Source organism: Trichomycterus rosablanca, chromosome 21 (assembly GCF_030014385.1).
Source record: "Trichomycterus rosablanca isolate fTriRos1 chromosome 21, fTriRos1.hap1, whole genome shotgun sequence".
In the NCBI taxonomy this organism is placed as follows: Eukaryota; Metazoa; Chordata; class Actinopteri; order Siluriformes; family Trichomycteridae; genus Trichomycterus; species Trichomycterus rosablanca.
Genome location: NC_086008.1, coordinates 13,185,952 through 13,203,170, shown reverse-complemented (window position 1 = coordinate 13,203,170; position 17,219 = coordinate 13,185,952). Strand labels below are relative to the sequence as shown.

The following is a 17,219-nucleotide window of genomic DNA, read 5'->3' as shown; positions in this document are numbered from 1 at the left end:
AGATGTTTAAAGGGGTTAGGATCAGGACTCTGACTGGACCATGCAAAGACATGAATTCCTTTATGCTTAACTCCTTCAGTTTTGTGTTGCCAGTTTGTTTCCTGGCTGCCTGATCTGGATTTGCAAAGGGCTTTTTTCTTGGAATTCTCCCATTAAGGCCCCTTTGGTGTCACGTCTTAAACATTTGAGCTATTCACTCTCTGAGTCATTATCTTGCTAATAGAAAACTTGTTTTCTGTATTTTTTCTGTACTGTACACCAGCAGTCCCCAACCTTTTTTGAATCACAGACCGGTTTCATATAAGATATAATTTCACATACCTGCGAGGGCTGGAGTATTTAAAATAAAATTATACGACGACCATAATGAAAAAACACAAAGTGCATAACAATACTACTCATCGATGATGGTAAATCAGTTGAAAAAAAGCATGAGCTATTTTTTTGGCTCATTTTAGCTAGCTTGTGGGCTTAATTTTTGGTATTACATGACTTACATTTACATTTTCGGCATTTAGCAGATGCTTTTATTCAAAGCGACTTACAGTATACAATCTAAGCAATTGAGGGTTAAGGGCCTTGCTCAAGGCAATCAGAGCGGGGGTCAGCATTAGTGGAGAGGAAGCATGATGCAATCGGGCAATTGGACACGCTAAAAGAAGTCATAAGAAAAAGAGTATCCATTTTTCAAAATAAAACATATTTCAGAGTGTGATTGTCATTCTCATTTTAGCTAGCTTGTGGGCTTAATTTTTTTGGTATCACGTGACTGAAATAGGTACGTGTCAAATGCGTCAAGAGGTACAGGCAGATGTTATTAAAAGTAATCCGTGGCTGCTCAGGTGGCGCCATCCGGTTGGCCGCCTGCACAGAGGCGGGGGAAAAGTGTGTGGATCAGGGTGTGTCTCTCCGTACGCAAGGCTGATTCGCATACATGCACTCACCTAGTTTGGGTGAAAAGATGCGTACGGCTGCTGCCCACCGCTGACTCACGGACCTGTACTGGTGTTTGGGGACCATTGCTGTACACCATTCATTTTTCTTTTACCTCTAGCCAAATTCAGTCAATGCCACTGAAATGCATTTACATAGCATTATACTGTACTGTAATACCACCAAATTTTCCAAAAAGACAGTATTACCTGGCTTGTTACCTTGTTAGATTTATAAAACTCTAATCACAAATCAAAATTCAAACCCACATTTTAGTCATATCGGAACTAGACATTTTTAAAATTTTTGTTGCAGTTCTTTCATTAGGGTTTTGTTGGTGTTGTGCCTTGGACATATCAGCTATGCATACCAGCATTAGTCACAGTTACTGACTTTTTCCTTTCCCCTTGTATTTTGTTGACAAAGTTGAAAGGAGGGGCTTGATTTGGGTAGTGTGGCTGTAGCTTCATATGTTCTCTGCTTACTTAAACCATACTGAGCTTAGTTTTGAGGTGTGCCTACTGCCTGTTATTAGCTTTGTTCTGTGGACATGTGGAAAGTCACTAATGAATATTAGAAAGTAATTGAGAACAGCACCACAGAGTCATTATATAGGTCTGGACTATCACTAGCTGATTTGAGTAATCTTGAATAAGATGACATTTAGTATTAACAATTACAAGAAAGTATTTTTATTGAAGTAAACTGTTAAAAGAGGACTTTAGGTCTGGTTCAGTGAAGCTAGTCTAATTAGTTTTAAGTATGTAGGCAAAACGTTTCCAGTTCTGCATGTTCTGTCTCGCCATAAACAGTCCTTTTTTCAGAGACTTCAGGGTCTCTGGGGAGGAAGCAGGAAGAATGAGTCAGGGTTTAGTCCCCGCTGCTGCAGACAGGGCTTGACGTCAGGGCTGATTTTTTTTTATTGCTCTTTCCTCTTGCAGATCCTGCCAAGACAAAGCTCCATATACTTACCTATGTTATATGTCTAACGTTTAACATAAATTCATTATGATATCAGCATGAGGCATTTACATGGATGCATTTTAAATAAAGATACTAGAAATATAAACCCGACAGAACGTAGGTGATCGTTATCACGTCTTTTGTTTGCTTTCAGTCAAACATCCCAAGAGAAAACATTCCAGCACACATTAAACATGGCAGCTACTCGCAATTAAGCACTATCTGTTTCTGGGAAAACAAGAGGAATAGCTGAATGTCATGATGACATGTTGTTATACTTTACATTTACATTTTCAGCATTTAGCAGACGTTGTTATCCAAAGAGACTAGACCTTAACAGACTCAAATAGACCTTACTAGACCTTAACAGAACCTACTAGACCTTACTAGACCTTGACAGACCCTTCTAGACCTTACTAGACCTTGACAGACCCTTCTAGACCTTAACAGAACCTACTAGATTTTACTAGACCTTAACAGAACCTACTAGACCCTAACAGACCCTACACAGTACTGTGACAGTGTACAGTCTAAGCGATTTAGGGTAAAGGGCCTTGCTCAAGGGCCCAACAGTGGCAACCAGGCAGTGGTGGGGCTTAAACCAGCAACCCAGTATACAAGTGTTTATACTTCTTACAGTTAAAAGTACAATTTAGTCAGCCGCTCAGGTGGCGCAGCGATAAAACACACACTGTTCACCAGAGCTAAGATCTCGAATACATCGTATCGAATCTCAGCTCTGCCTTGCCGGCTTGGGCAGAGCTGATACATGAACAACAATTGGCCTGTTGTTCAGATGGGCGGGACTAAAGCCGGATATGGATCTCTCTCCGTCAGAATGGTACGGTTACGACCTCTGCTGGCTGATTAGGGGCGCCTACACAGAGATGAGGAAGGAGTGCTCTTAGGGTGTGTCTCTCTGTACACAACGCTAGGTGGCACAACACTCGTCAATGTGTGGGTGATAAGATGCATGCGGCTTGCTGCTCACGTGACGGAGGGAGCGTGGGTTAGCTTCGGCAAAGGCGGAGAGAAAGCATGATGCAATTGAGTAATTGGACGTGCTACAAGGGGGAGAAAATGCATTTTTAAAAAAAGTTTAATTTAGTCCATGTTTGTTTGTTTGTTTATTCGGATTTTAACGTCATGTTTTACACTTTGGTTACATTCATGATAGGAACGGTAGTTACTCATTACACAAGATTCATCACTTCACAAGGTTATATCCAACACATTCATGGACAATTTAGTATCTCCGATTCACCTCACTTGCATGTCGTTGGACTGTGGGAGGAAACCGGAGCACCCGGAGTGAACCCACGCAGACACGGGGAGAACATGCAAACTCCACACAGAAAGGACCCGGACCGCCCCACCTGGGGATCAAACCCAAGACCATCTTTCTGTGAGGCGACAGTGCTACACACTTGGCCACAGTGCCGCCCAATTTAGTCCATGTAACTCTGCCTATTAACTCTATATCTATCACTATTACCTTACACCTAAATATATATGGGGGAGGGGCAAAGGTCTGAGACCACTAGTACAGTAAATTGCTTTTATTTTGCATTTTTATTTCATTTTATGCAATATATTACTGTACAAATCATATATTCATATGAATAGCTCAGATTCACCTGCTTAAAGTTCATCATTTCCATTAAATCATGTGCTTCTATGGAAATGATAAGACTCAAGGAAATCTGACCTTTTGTACAAAGGAATTGACCTTAAGTTCACAAATGTGCAGATTAGTATTTCCGTTATGCCAAATACTTTTGGATTCTTGACAAAATTACCAAAATGGCTTTTATCCAGAGCTCAGGAATCATTTAAAGACAGGGCATTTGTGTGTATGAATTTATACCACTTACATCAAAGTAATAGAGCATCTGTACATCTGTGTATATGTAAAGGTATATTGGATCTTTGGATCTTTCATTGAATGGAATAAATTGAAACATTTTACAATTACTGACTGTAGTCCATCTGTTTCTCTACATGCTTTTTTAGCCTGCTTTCACCCTGTTCTTCAATGGTCAGGACCACCACAGAGTAGATATTATTTAAGTGGTGGATCATTCTCAGGACTGCAGTGACACTGACATGGTGGTGGTGTGTTGTACTGGTATTACTGGATCAGACACAGTTTTTGAACACCGTGTCCACTCACTGTCCACTCTATTAGACACTCCTACCTAGTTGGTCCACCTTGTAGATGTAAAGTAGAGACGATCGCTCATCTATTGCTTCTGTTTAAGTTGGTCAACTTCTAGACCTTCATCAGTGGTCACAGGACGCTGCCCACGGGGTGCTGTTGGCTGGATATCTTTGGTTGGTGGACTGTTCTCAGTCCAGCAGTGACAGTGAGGTGTTTAAAAACTCCATTTACCTCACTGCATCTTAACACATCACCACCATATCAGTGTCACTGCAGTGCTGATAATACCTGCTCTGTAGTTGTCATGTGGGGGTCCTGACCATTAAAGAACAGCATGAAAGTGGGCTAACAAAGCATGCAGAAAGCATGAGATGGACTACAGATGGACTACAGTCAGTAATTGTAGAACTACAAAGTGCTTCTATATGGTAAGTGGAGCTGATAAAATGGACAGTGAGTGTAGAAACAAGGAGGTGGTTTTAATGCTATGGCTGATCAGTGTATGAGGTACAATATGAAAAATTTCAAAATGTCATTTTTTTTTGGTATCATAATAGTATCCATGTTAACTCTTCTGTGTTTGATTATTACTTTACAGAACAAAGAAACTGATAGTGGATGTGGTCAGAATCCAGCCTGGAGATACACTCATAGATATTTTAGAGACTTCAGCCACCCCTCAACAGGTATCACTTGAAACATTTATTTGCTATTTATCATCAATGTTTTCTTTTCTTTGTCTTATCGTCTACAAATAAATCAGTAAGTCTACTTTTATTTTGCCTTGAATCTGCCCTAATGTGAATGCTTTGTTGACTCCACATTTTGCTATTGAGGCATATATATTCTAGTGGGTACAGTGCAGATCTTAAAAGGCGCCTTGCCCACAATTTGATCACAAACAATTCCGTGGACTTCGTGGCTTAATTTTTATCCTCAAATAACCACTCAACTCACAGTTCAGGTGAACCAACATGTTCATCATCTGAGCCTCCATGCCACCCTTGATGGCCATATTTAGCAAGGCAGAAGAACATAATTCTTTAAATGAGCCCTGCTGCTGATCTTCATGTCAGATCTTCATGTCAGGTGGGACTGTTACACCTTGTCTAACTCATTTACCAATCGGGAACCAGTCCAGAACCAGTCAGGCTGTGTCCAAAATCACATACTTGAACAGCACAAACTAAATCGGAGGCTGTGCACACTGCTCATCTGGTAAAACAGTAAGCTCTTTCAGTACGCAAGTGTGCAGTATGCATGCAAACTCGTACGTACTACGTCTGCCATTTTACCAATGTCACGTGATGCATGATGTCACATTGCTACTGTTAAAACAAATTTAAAGCTGCTCAGGTGGCACAGCGGTAAAAACACATGCTGGAACACCAGAATTGGGTTCCTGAATACACAGTATCGAGTCTCAGCTCTGCCTGCCGGCTGGGCTGAGCAACTACATGAACAACGATTGGCCTGTTGTTCAGATAGGGGTGGGATATTAAAGCTGGATAGGAACTCTCTCATAACTAATGCAACTACCTCTACTGGCTGATTGATGGCGCCTGCTAAAAGACGGGAAAAGAGTGCTGTCAGGGTGTGTCTCTCCGTACACAGTGCTGATCTCGTCAAAGTGTAGGTGACAAAATGCATACGGATGCTGCCCATGTGTCTGAGGGGGCGTGGGTTAGCTTTGTTCTCTGGCTGCCCATGCAGTAGGTCATCAGCGTACTGTTTTCGTGTACTGTTCAGTATGGAAGTACGCGATTTCGGACGCAGCTTTAGTTTCATGCCCAGTAACCAATTAAATGCCTTTAAATGCACTTTTACCTCATGTTGTGAAAGGTTTTAAAAGCTAGATTATTTACTCAATTTGACGGCAAGCTTTGAATGTGCAAATAGGAGTTGGAGCATGCCAAACTGGTAGAGCGGCGGACGGCGCAGGATGCTACCGCTCCCGAAGGACTTAAGAGCAGCCAGGCCGCGCTGGAGGACACGCAGCTGCCTCTGGAGCAGAAAAAACGCAAGATCATTAGGAATCTGCGCACTTTAGAACAGGCTGGCTTGGTCAACTCCTCCAACAAGTACCAGCAGCTTATTAATGACATCTCTAAGGTAGGTGGGATAAACCAAACCCAGCTAAAACTACTGCATCTTTTTGGTTTTGTCCATTTTTAGACATTTTACCGTTTCAGTAGATTTAATTGATGTAAATGATTCATGTGTCGTAAATGACAGGACATTCGCTACCAGAGGCGCTACAGGCAAAGGAGGAAAGCCGAACTGGTAAAGCTCCAACAGACCCTAAATGCCCTCAACTCTAAGGCAGCTTTCTACCAGGACCAAATCAACTACTATGACACCTACATCAAAACCTGCCTTGACAACCTCAACAGAAAGTACGAGGCATAATTGTGACATAATTTTCTCTCTAAATACAGTACTTAGAATAACCTACTATCTAGGCGCCCAGGTGGCGTAGCGGGATATTCCGCTTGCACACCAGCACCGAGTTTGGCAGGGACCGGACTATGTGTGGGTGGGTGGGTCTTCATACGCTGTGTAAGGACCCTGATCGGCAGAAGAGACGTCTGTGCAGAATGCACGGGCGAGAAGAGGAGGGCTGTGCACGTGTCGGAAGAGGCGTGTACAGCGACGTGCTCTCCTCGGATGCAGTCTGGTATCTCTGAGCAGCGGAAGACAAAATTGAGTGCGCTCAATCGGGAGGAACATGGGGAGAAAATGCATAACAAATATATTTATGACCTACTATCTAATAATATTCAACTTATTATCATAATGTGTTAATAGGAACTCTCGCCGATCAATCAAACTAGACCGAAAGGAAGAAGGTAAAGCAAGTAAGAAGTCCAAACAGCAGTCTTTGAAGTACACTGGTGCCAGGCTTCATGAGAAAGGAGTCATTCTGGAGATTGAAGGCCTCCAGACCAATCAGTAAGTCTGTCGATTTTCTGTGGGTAATGAATGATAGGATTTAAAATAAGACTGGTGGCCTTTTAGTCACGTGCATTTAAATGGTTGAGATGATTTAAACAAATATTTTGGAGTGGCTCGGTGGGTAGCACTGTCGCCTCATGGCAAGAAAGTCCTGGGTTCGATCCCCAGGTGAAACAGTTTCTGTGTGGAGTTTGCATGTTCTCCTCGTGTCTGTGTGGGTTTCCTCCAGGAGCTCCGGTTTCCTCCCACAGTCAAAAAACATGCAGTCAGGTTAATTAGAGACACTGAATTGCCCTCTAGGTGAATGGGGTGTGTATGTATTTGTGTCTGCCCTGTGATGGACTGGCGCCCCGTTCAGGGTGTTACTGTGTGCCTTGCACCCATTGAAAAGCTGGGATAGGTTCCAACACCTCGCAACCCTAATTGGATAAGCGGTTAGTAAAGTGAGTGAGTGAGTGAGTGAGTGGCAGTGTGGGTAGCACTTTCGCCTCACAGCAAGAAGGTCCTGGGTTTGATTCCAAGGTGGAGCGGTTTGGGTCCTTTCTGTGTGGAGTTTGCATGTTCTCCACGTGTCTGTGTGGGTTTCCTCCAGGAGCTCCGGTTTCCTCCCACAGTCCGAAGACATGCCATTGAGGTGAATTGAAGATACAAAATTGCCCATGACTGTGTTTGACATTAAACTTCAACTGATGAATCTAGTGTAACCAGTAATTATCTGTCTGTTTCAAAAATTAATGGCGCTCAGGTGGAGCAGCGGTAAAACACGCTAGCACACCAAAGCTGGGATTTCGAATACATCGTATCGAATCTAAACTCTGCCACCCGGCTGGGCTGGGCGGCTATATGAACAACGTTTGGCTGTTGTTCATCCAGGGAGGTAGCCGGATAGGGACCTCATAACTGATACAATTACGAGCTCTGCTGGCTGATTGATGGGGTGTGCAAAGAGTAAAGGAACAATGCTGATCAGGGTGTGGCTCTCCGTGCACAAGGCTGATCACACATGAACTCGCCTCGTGAAGGTGAAAAGATGCAGTCGGTTACTGCTCACGTTTTGGAGGGGGCGTGTGCCAGTTCGCTGTCCTCAATCGGGGCAGGGGTCAGCACCAGTAGAGACGAAGCATAACGCAATCGGGTATAAATTGGACGTGCTCTAATCGGGAGAAAAAAAATGCATTAGTGTATTTATCAGTGTATTCATTGTCTCTGATTTCAGTTATTCACAGTTAGTTGTGGGTTTCAAATCTTAAAAAATAAATGAAATTGCATGTCATAGTGAGTGGCATGATGAAATCATCTACCGCTATCCTTCTGTGGACGTAAAACATCTCTTGGATATCCGTGCTATACACACTTTCCGCTATTAGTCCTTTATGTTCCTTTTTCACTGTATGGTACCCTTTGAAACGGTATGTTTTTAAGTCAATGATCCTACATTTAGTAGTTGTTTCCAACCTTTATTGTATTATTAAGTTACTCTTCTTGGCCAGGAACCATGCGCACATGCGTAGAATGTCAAACAGAATCATCACAGGACCAAAACAAGCAGCTGTTGTTGCTACTGCTGCTGTTTACAGCTAGTGTGGCATTTTTGCTCTCAGCGTTTGATAGAGAATGCCATCACAGCTGCCCCTCCAGCGAATTCCTTCAGCAGTACCCTTGTGCAAATGGACCATGGAACAGACAATATCAAATTCGGCACAGTAGTTAGTTCTGAATTGTACTGTAGGCTACCATGCAGTGGAAAAGGTTTATTAGTAGCCGACTCAGTGTATGGATTAGTTGTCATGGTATCACAGTGATGTAGCGTTCAGATAACTTTTGTTTAGCCTAACAAGGATCCAGAGTCTAGAAGAATAACATTGTTTTCTGCAGTTGCTAAAGAAACAACATAATATTGTTATTATCTGTTAATCTACAGTATTATTGTGTTTATTTGGCAAATAAATGTAATAGCTATGTATAGGAAAAAACATACACCGATCAGCCATAATATTAAAACCACCTCATTGTTTCTACACTCACTGTCCATTTTATCAGCTCCACTTACCATATACGAGCACTTTGTAGTTCTACAATTACTGACTGTAGTCCATCTGTTACTCTGCATGCTTTGTTAGCCCCCTTTCATGCTGTTCTTCAATGGTCAGGACTCTCCCAGGACCACTACAGAGTAGGTATTATTTAGGTGGTGGATCATTCTCAGCACTGCAGTGACACTGCCATGGTGGTGGTATGTTGTGCTGGTATGAGTGGATCAGACACAGCAGCGCTGATGGAGTTTTTATACACCTCACTGTCACTGCTGGACTGAGAATAGTCCACCAACCGTGGGCAGCATCCTGTGACCACTGATGAAGGTCTAGAAGATGACCGACTCAAACAGCAGCAATAGATGAGCGATCGTTTCTGACTTTACATTTACAAGGTGGACCAGCAAGGTGGTAGGAGTGTCTAATAGAGTGGACAGTGAGTGGACACGGTATTTAAAAACTCCAGCAGCGCTGCTGTGTCTGATCCACTCATACCAGCACAACACACACTAACACACCACCACCATGTCAGGGTTACTGCAGTGTTGAGAATGATCCACCACCTAAATAATACCAGCTCTGTGGTGGTTCTGTGGGGGTCCTGACCATTGAAGAACAGGTTGAAAGAAGGCTAAAAAAAGCATGCAGAAAACAGATGGACTACAGTCAGTAATTGTAGAACTACAAAGTGCTTCTGTATGGTAAGTGGAGCTGATAAAATGGACAGTGTGTGTAGAAACAAGGAGGTGGTCATAATGTTAAGCCTGATCGGTGTTTATATGGTTTGGTCTTATTTCCAGCTTTAATCATCCGTGGGTGGTCTTGTAACTTGCCCATTGCAGATCCTCTGGGAACTACTATATTCAAATGACAAGCTGTTTATCAAGAAGTTATAATAGAGCATGTAGACTCTACACACTCTAAACAAATGTCCATTTTTAATATTGCGCTATCAAAATCATCAACAAAATCTCATTTTATTGATATTATGTCATATTTAGTCTAAATTATTTACTCTTGTATTAAATATTGATGCTGTCCAGACGCAGTACAAAACTAAGGGATAAACTAAGGATAAATAAATAAAATAACTTTAGATTATGGAATGTCTAAGTCCAGTCACGCTTACTTTCTACAGCAAGGCTGTAGAAAATAACCTCTGCGTTTACTTGTCAGTTCTTTGGTGCGTTAAGTCGTGCATACCAAGCTGCTGTTTACTTTTAAGGTTTCTGGGAATATAGTGCAGTACATGTACATAGGATGTGGTTATTTACATTTTCTGCATTTAGAAGACTTACAGAAGAGCTTCCATAGTAGACATTACCTTACTCTAGTTTAAGTAGACAACAGTTCAAGAACACAAATCTGCTGAAAACCCTGCAAGAAATAATTAAGAGCATCAGTAAGTACATGCCAGCTTAAGTGTTTAGTAAAGAGGTGGGTTTTTTAATCGTCTTTTAAAGACGGTGATAGACTCAGATGTTCGGACGGACAAGGGAAGCTCGTTGCACCACTTGGGTGCAAGTACAGAAAAGAACCTTGATGCTTGTCTTCCTTGAGTTCTGGGTGGAGGATCAAGTCGAGCGAGACTAGTGGCTCGGAGCTTGCGTGGTACAGAGCGGGGTTTTATTAGACCTCGAAGGCTTTGTAGGCGAGCATCAGTGATTTAAACTGAATGAAGAAGAGGACGCAGCAGTGAGGTGATGTGGCAGTGTTTAGGTTGGTTAAAAACCAGGTGAGCAGCTGCATTTTGAATGAGTTGCAAGGGTTTGATAGTGGACATGGGAGCACCTGCCAGGAGGGAGTTGCAGTAGTTATTTCTAGAATATCATTTGATATCAGATCAGGTGAGCAAGAAGGTTCTGGCTTTGGTTCCTGGGTGAAGCGGTCTGTGTCCTTTCAGTGTGGAGTTTGCATGTTCTCCCTGTGTCTGCGTGGGTTTCCTCCCACAGTCCAAAAACATGCAAGTGAGGTGAATTGGAGATACAAAATTGTCCATGACTGTGTTTGACATTATCTTGTAAACTGTAACTACCTGTCCTGTCATTAATGTAAACAAAGAGTGTAAAACATGACATTAACATTTTTATGAATAAAAAGATATAGAAATACACCATACATTAACAATCTAATGATGAGCTCCAATCTGGAAACAAAAAGAACACCTGGGTTTGGAAAATACAAAGGGGCGGCACGGTGGCTCGGTGGGTAGCACTGTCGCCTCACAACAAGAAGATCCTTTTTATGTTCATGTTCTCCCCGTGTCTGTGTGGGTTTCCTCCGGGGAGCTCTGGTTTCCTCCCACAGTCCAAAGACATGCAAGTGAGGTAAAGTGGAGATACAAAATTGTCCACGGCTTGAACTTGAACTGATGAATCTTGTGTAACGAGTAACTACCTGTCCTGTCATGAATGTAACCAAAGTGTAATGTAGCATGATGTTAAAATCCTAATAAATAAATACAGAGACATTATATGCAAAATCCAACTGCACAAATGAACTTGAATGAATGAAATATGTTATAAGATGCCCCTAAATATTTGCATTCTGTGTTTGTTTTGTTTTATTAGGATTTTAACATCATGTTTTACACTTTGGTTACATTCATGACAGGAACGGTAGTTACTCATTACACAAGATTCATCACTTCTCAAGGTTATATCGAACACAGTCGTGGACAATTTAGTGTCTCCAATTCACTTCACTTGCACGTCTTTGGACTGTGGGAGGAAACCGGAGCACCCGGAGGAAACCCACGCGGACACGGGGAGAACATGCAAACTCCACACAGAAAGGACCCGGACCGCCCCACCTGGGGATCGAACCCAGGACCATCTTTCTGTGAGGCGACAGTTTTAACCACTTAGCCACCGTGCCACCCGCATTCTGTCACACCCTGTACTTGTTTCATATGTAGTGTAAGGTTTCAGGTTCAAACCAGGTGCAAAAGACTCATCTAACCCTAGTGTGTTTAATGAAAATTGAAATCGATATATCTACTATAAATACTTTTGCTTTGAATCAGTTGTTTTAACCAGGTGAACATCTGTACTCACTATGCAAACAATATCCTAACAACATCTGACTGCTCACAGTTATCACTGCTCAGCAGATCCAGAGGTCACCGGATACCGGATAGAAGGTATAAATTTGGCTTTTGGATAACAATTCCCTGAAAGTTCTTTTTTTTCTCTCTTTTAGGCTGAAAAATGTCATGTTCGACATCGCACCCTGTGAGGAAGTTGGCGACTTCGAGATAAAAGCCAAATTTTTGGGAGTTGAAATGGAAAAGTTTCAACTCCATTTCCAGGTAAATCCCACAGAACACAGTAACTGCTCAAAATAACCTGACTTACTGAAACTGGCTAAATGTGCAGTGTTCACTTTAAATACAACTGTTTTAGTCACTATTTATTTAACATACTCAAGTTAAGAGTTCCTTTATTCTGTTTGATCCATTTCTTTTGACAAATCATCATTTTCTCTAAACGTACTTTTGATTGACTCTCAATTTTAATAGGATTATTTAATTAATTTTAGCTGTATGTTTGGCGTAAATGTCTTTTGAACTTTTAGATAGTTTCCAGACCAGCTAAATGTTATTATATGTCCTGGTACATCACTCTATTCAGTGTAATCCCAATAACACATAATGCTCAAGTACTGTCTGAGGACAAACAGCCTCAGATAACAATGCCATAACATTAAAACCACCTCATTGTTTCTACACTCACTGTCCATTTTATCAGCTCCACTTACCATAAAGGAGTTCTACAATTACTGACTGTTGTCCATGTGTTTATCTGCATGCTTTGTTAGCCCCCTTTCATGCTGTTCTTCAATGGTCAGGACCACCACAGAGCAGGTGTTATTTGGGTGGTGGATCATTCTCAGCACTGCAGTGACACTGACATGGTGGTGGTGTGTTAGTGTGTGTTGTGCTGGTATGAGTGGATCAGACACAGCAATGCTGCTGGAGTTTTTAAACATCGTGTCCACTCACTGTCCACTCTATTAGACACTCCTACCTAGTTGGTCCACCTTGTAGATGTAAAGTCAGAGACGATCGCTCATCTATTGCTGCTGTTTGAGTTGGTCATCTTCTAGACCTTCATCAGTGGTCACAGGACGCTGCCCACGAGGCTCTGTTGGCTGGATGTTTTTGGTTGGTGGACTATTCTCAGTCCAGCAGTGACAGTAGGGTATTTAAAAACTCCAGCAGCGCTGCTGTGTCTGATCCACTCATACCAGCACAACACACACTAACACACCACCACCACCAGTGTCACTGCAGTGCTGAGGATGATCCACCACTCGAATAATACATACTCTGTGGTGGTCCTGTCAGTAATTGTAGAACTACAAAGTGCTTCTATATGGTTTTAATGTTATGGCTGATCAGTGTATATTGGCAATATTCATACATGCTTAAAACGTCCCCCGAATGAACCGTTAAAATTATAATTAAACGTATTCCACTCAATAGCTTTGCGTAAGGTTGGGATCCATCAGTGTTCCAGAATAGCAGGAAACCCAGGCGGTAGATTGTGTCTCCCCTAAAATTTAATTCATGGCTACGGCTTTGTATCACTTTGTGTTTTGATTGGTTAAAATGCTTGTGTGCAGATTTTAATGTGTTAGCATCTTAAAAGATGTTACATCAGGTCTAAGAATGGAGATGATTGCAGTGCAGTTCATTCCTTTATTCTCTGTGTAATCGTTGTTCGTAATACTTTCAGTTCATCCAGCAACACGTTTCAAGGATTCTCTTACCTTTCATATTTTTCATCCCAAATGTATAAGTACAAGGGACAAAAAGTAGATAGATGCATTGAGAGTATGTTTAATAAAACCAAAAGTGGTTGAAAACTTATTTTCTCTTTCTGTATACTGTAAATAAATCATTGTGGATTGTTTTTTGTATTTTTTACCTACAGGATCTGCTGCAGTTACAGTATGACGGAGTTGCTGTCATGAAAATGTTTGACAAAGCCAAAGTCAACGTCAACCTCTTGATTTTCCTACTGAACAAGAAGTTTTACGGAAAGTGATTTGACACCTTTGATGAGACAACACGGGATTATGAACTATCTGAGCTGTTTTTTTGGGATAATGTTGATTGATTTAATGCACAATATGAGAAAAAGCCTTTGGTTTAAGCCATTATATATAAGCAAAAAGCAACAGAAACAGAACATTTAAAGGCAGTTGTTCTTGGGATTGGGTATTTAATAATAAGCTACATTAACATGAATTGAAACGTTCTGGCTGTGCATTTCCGCAGTTACCATACTCTGGTATGAATCAGAACCGTAATGAAATTGTACCTGGAAGTTTAGCAGAACTTTTCTGATCAATCACCTGACTGACAAATCTAAAATCTATTTTTAAAGGTATTATAATTATAGTATATATATTTTATATGTAGGTAGTATGTTTGTGAAGTACTGTTTTATATCATGTAAAAATATGGAAAATAAGTTTTTAAATTAATTTTACAATGCACTACTGCCTCATGCTTCTAGAAGATTCTATAAGAGAAGCCAAAAAAAGGGAAAACCAGACAAATCTGAATGTGGTGCCTTCTAATTCTCAGTGATCAAGCTGTGTGCCTTTTATGAATGATCTGATTTGGTAGAGCTCCTAATATGATGCGCTGTCAGTGTGACTGTTTCTCGGAAATTAATAAACCACCAGGTATCTTGCCACTGTCAGTGTTACCTTTATTTAGCCATTAAGAAGCTCTCACCAAGCTGGGTGATGTTGCATGATACAAGCGTTAGATTGCACTGATTTTTCTTTTATTAGAACCGGGGGCCAGCCTAAAAATCTGCTGACAAACTGCACACGTGACACAATGGCAGTCACCTGTTGTGTACTATTAGCATCCACCAGACTCAGGCGCAACTGGAAAAGGATCAATTATATTTACTGCTACTGTATACATTACTTCGGGCTTGATATTGCACTTTTCCAGATAACACAATCTACACTATATTGCCAAAAGTATTCACTCACCCATCTAAATCATTGAATTCAGGTGTTCCAATCACGTCCATGGCCACAGGTGTATAAAACCAAGCACCTAGGCATGCAGACTGCTTCTACAAACATTTGTGAAAGAATGGGTCGCTCTCAGGAGCTCATTGAATTCCAGCCTGGTACTGTGATAGGATGCCACCTGTGCAACAACTCCAGCCGTGAAATTTCCTCGCTACTAAATATTCCACAGTCAACTGTCAGTGGTATTATAACAAAGTGGAAGCACTTGGGAACGACAGCAACTTAGCCAGGAAGTGCTAAGCCTGAGGCGCCTGAGGTGCCTGAGGTGTGCAGAGGTCGCCAACTTTCTGCAGAGTCTATCGTTACAGACCTCCAAACTTGATGTGGCCTTCAGATTAGCTCAAGAACAGTGTGTAGAGAGCGTCATGGAATGTGTTTCCATGACCAAGCAGCTGCATCCAAGCCTCACATCACCAAGTGCAATGCAAAGCGTCGGATGCAGTGGTGTAAAGCACGCCGCCACTGGACTCGAGCAGTGGAGACGTGTTCTCTGGAGTGACAAATCACGCTTCTCTGTCTGGCAATCCGATTGGCGGTTGCCAGGAGAACGGTACTTGTCTGACTGCATTGTGCCAAGTGTAAAGTATGGTGAAGGGGGGATTATAGTGTGGGGTATGGTGTTTTTCAGGAGTTGGGCTCGGCCCCTTGGTTCCAATGAAAGGAACTTAATGCTTCAGCATACCAAGAGATTTTGGACAATTTCATGCTCCCAACTTTGTGGGAACAGTATGGGGATGGCCCCTTCCTGTTCCAACATGTTCAGGAACAGTCAAGGTCTTGGAAATCTTACAGCTGTTTTGGTGCAATGAATTGATCTCCTCTCTCAGCTTTTGTAACAGCTTATTAATTTTTCCATGGTCTTTAGGTGGTAATTGTATAAAACATCACAGCTGAAGCTAATAGATGGACGTTATCGAGTATCCAATGGTTTATCATGTTGTAACCCAACTTTAGGTCATACAGACTAACAGTAGGTTTTAAGATCAGCAATATTATGTAGGGGTTGAATAATTATGACTGTATGGCGGTATTAACAAAATACCATGCTACTCTGAAATATTTCTACATTCATTTTCTTTGTTGTTTTGCTATACACTGATTAACCATAACATTAAAACCACCACCTTGTTTCTACACTCACTGTCTATTGTATCAGCTCCACTTACCATATAGAAGCACTTTGTAGTTCCACAATTACTGACTGTAGTCCATCTGTTTCTCTACATACTTTTTTTAGTCTGCTTTCACCCTGTTCTTCAATGGACCACCACAGAGCAGGTAATATTTGGGTGGTGGATCATTCTCAGCACTGCAGTGACTCTGACATGGTGGTGGTGTGTTAGTGTGTGGTGTTCTGGTATGAGTGGATCAGACACAGCAGCGCTCCACTCACTGTCCACTCTATTAGACACTCCTACCTAGCTGGTCCACTTTGTAGATGTAAAGTCAGAGACGATCGCTCATCTATTGCTGCTGTTTGAGTTGGTCATCTTCTAGACCTTCATCAGTGGTCACAGGACGCTGCCCACGGGGCGCTGTTGGCTGGATATATTTGGTTGGTGTCCAGCAGTGACAGTGAGCATTGCTGTGTCTTATCCACTCATACCAGAACAACACACACTAACACACCACCACCATGTCAGTGTCACTGCAGTGCTGAGAATGACCCACCACCTAAATAATACCTACTCTGTAGTGGTCCTGGGAGAGTCCTGACCATTGAAGAACAGCATGAAAGGGGGCCAACAAAGCATGCAGAGTAACAGATGGACTACAGTCAGTAATTGTAGAACTACAAAGTGCCTCTTTATGGTAAGTGGAGCTGATATAACTCCTTATTTTATTTGGGTTGAGGGATAACAACTATGTGTTGACCAGTTGTGGGCTGAAGCGATTTTGAACAAGTAGTAGAATCAGTCTGGATTATACATGTGGGCGTTAGTTTAACAAACAGAGAAGGAGGGAGCAAGTTTCAACCCCTCACCGACTGCAGCACAAACAGAAGTACTTGTGATCTACTGTTTTAGTACAAAGACTGTAAACTAGAGAAACTACTGCTTATTATTTTACTGTCGGATTCATTCAGCTGGACGTTATCTGGACATTATGTT

At 41.8% G+C, this 17,219-nt stretch overlaps 1 protein-coding gene across 1 annotated transcript in view; it reads left to right on the top strand.

Annotated features, from left to right (window-relative positions):
• The window catches only part of iqgap2 (IQ motif containing GTPase activating protein 2), a 103,831-nt gene extending 89,082 nt beyond the window's left edge, over positions 1 to 14,749 (top strand). The window contains exons 33-38 of the mRNA XM_063018208.1: positions 4,656 to 4,743; positions 5,957 to 6,169; positions 6,293 to 6,453; positions 6,866 to 7,009; positions 12,247 to 12,355; positions 13,983 to 14,749. Coding sequence (XP_062874278.1) covers positions 4,656 to 4,743; positions 5,957 to 6,169; positions 6,293 to 6,453; positions 6,866 to 7,009; positions 12,247 to 12,355; positions 13,983 to 14,096 — 829 coding nt within the window. The 3' untranslated portion in view covers positions 14,097 to 14,749. The remainder of the gene's footprint in view (positions 1 to 4,655; positions 4,744 to 5,956; positions 6,170 to 6,292; positions 6,454 to 6,865; positions 7,010 to 12,246; positions 12,356 to 13,982) is intronic.
• Positions 14,750 to 17,219: the final 2,470 nt, after the last annotated feature.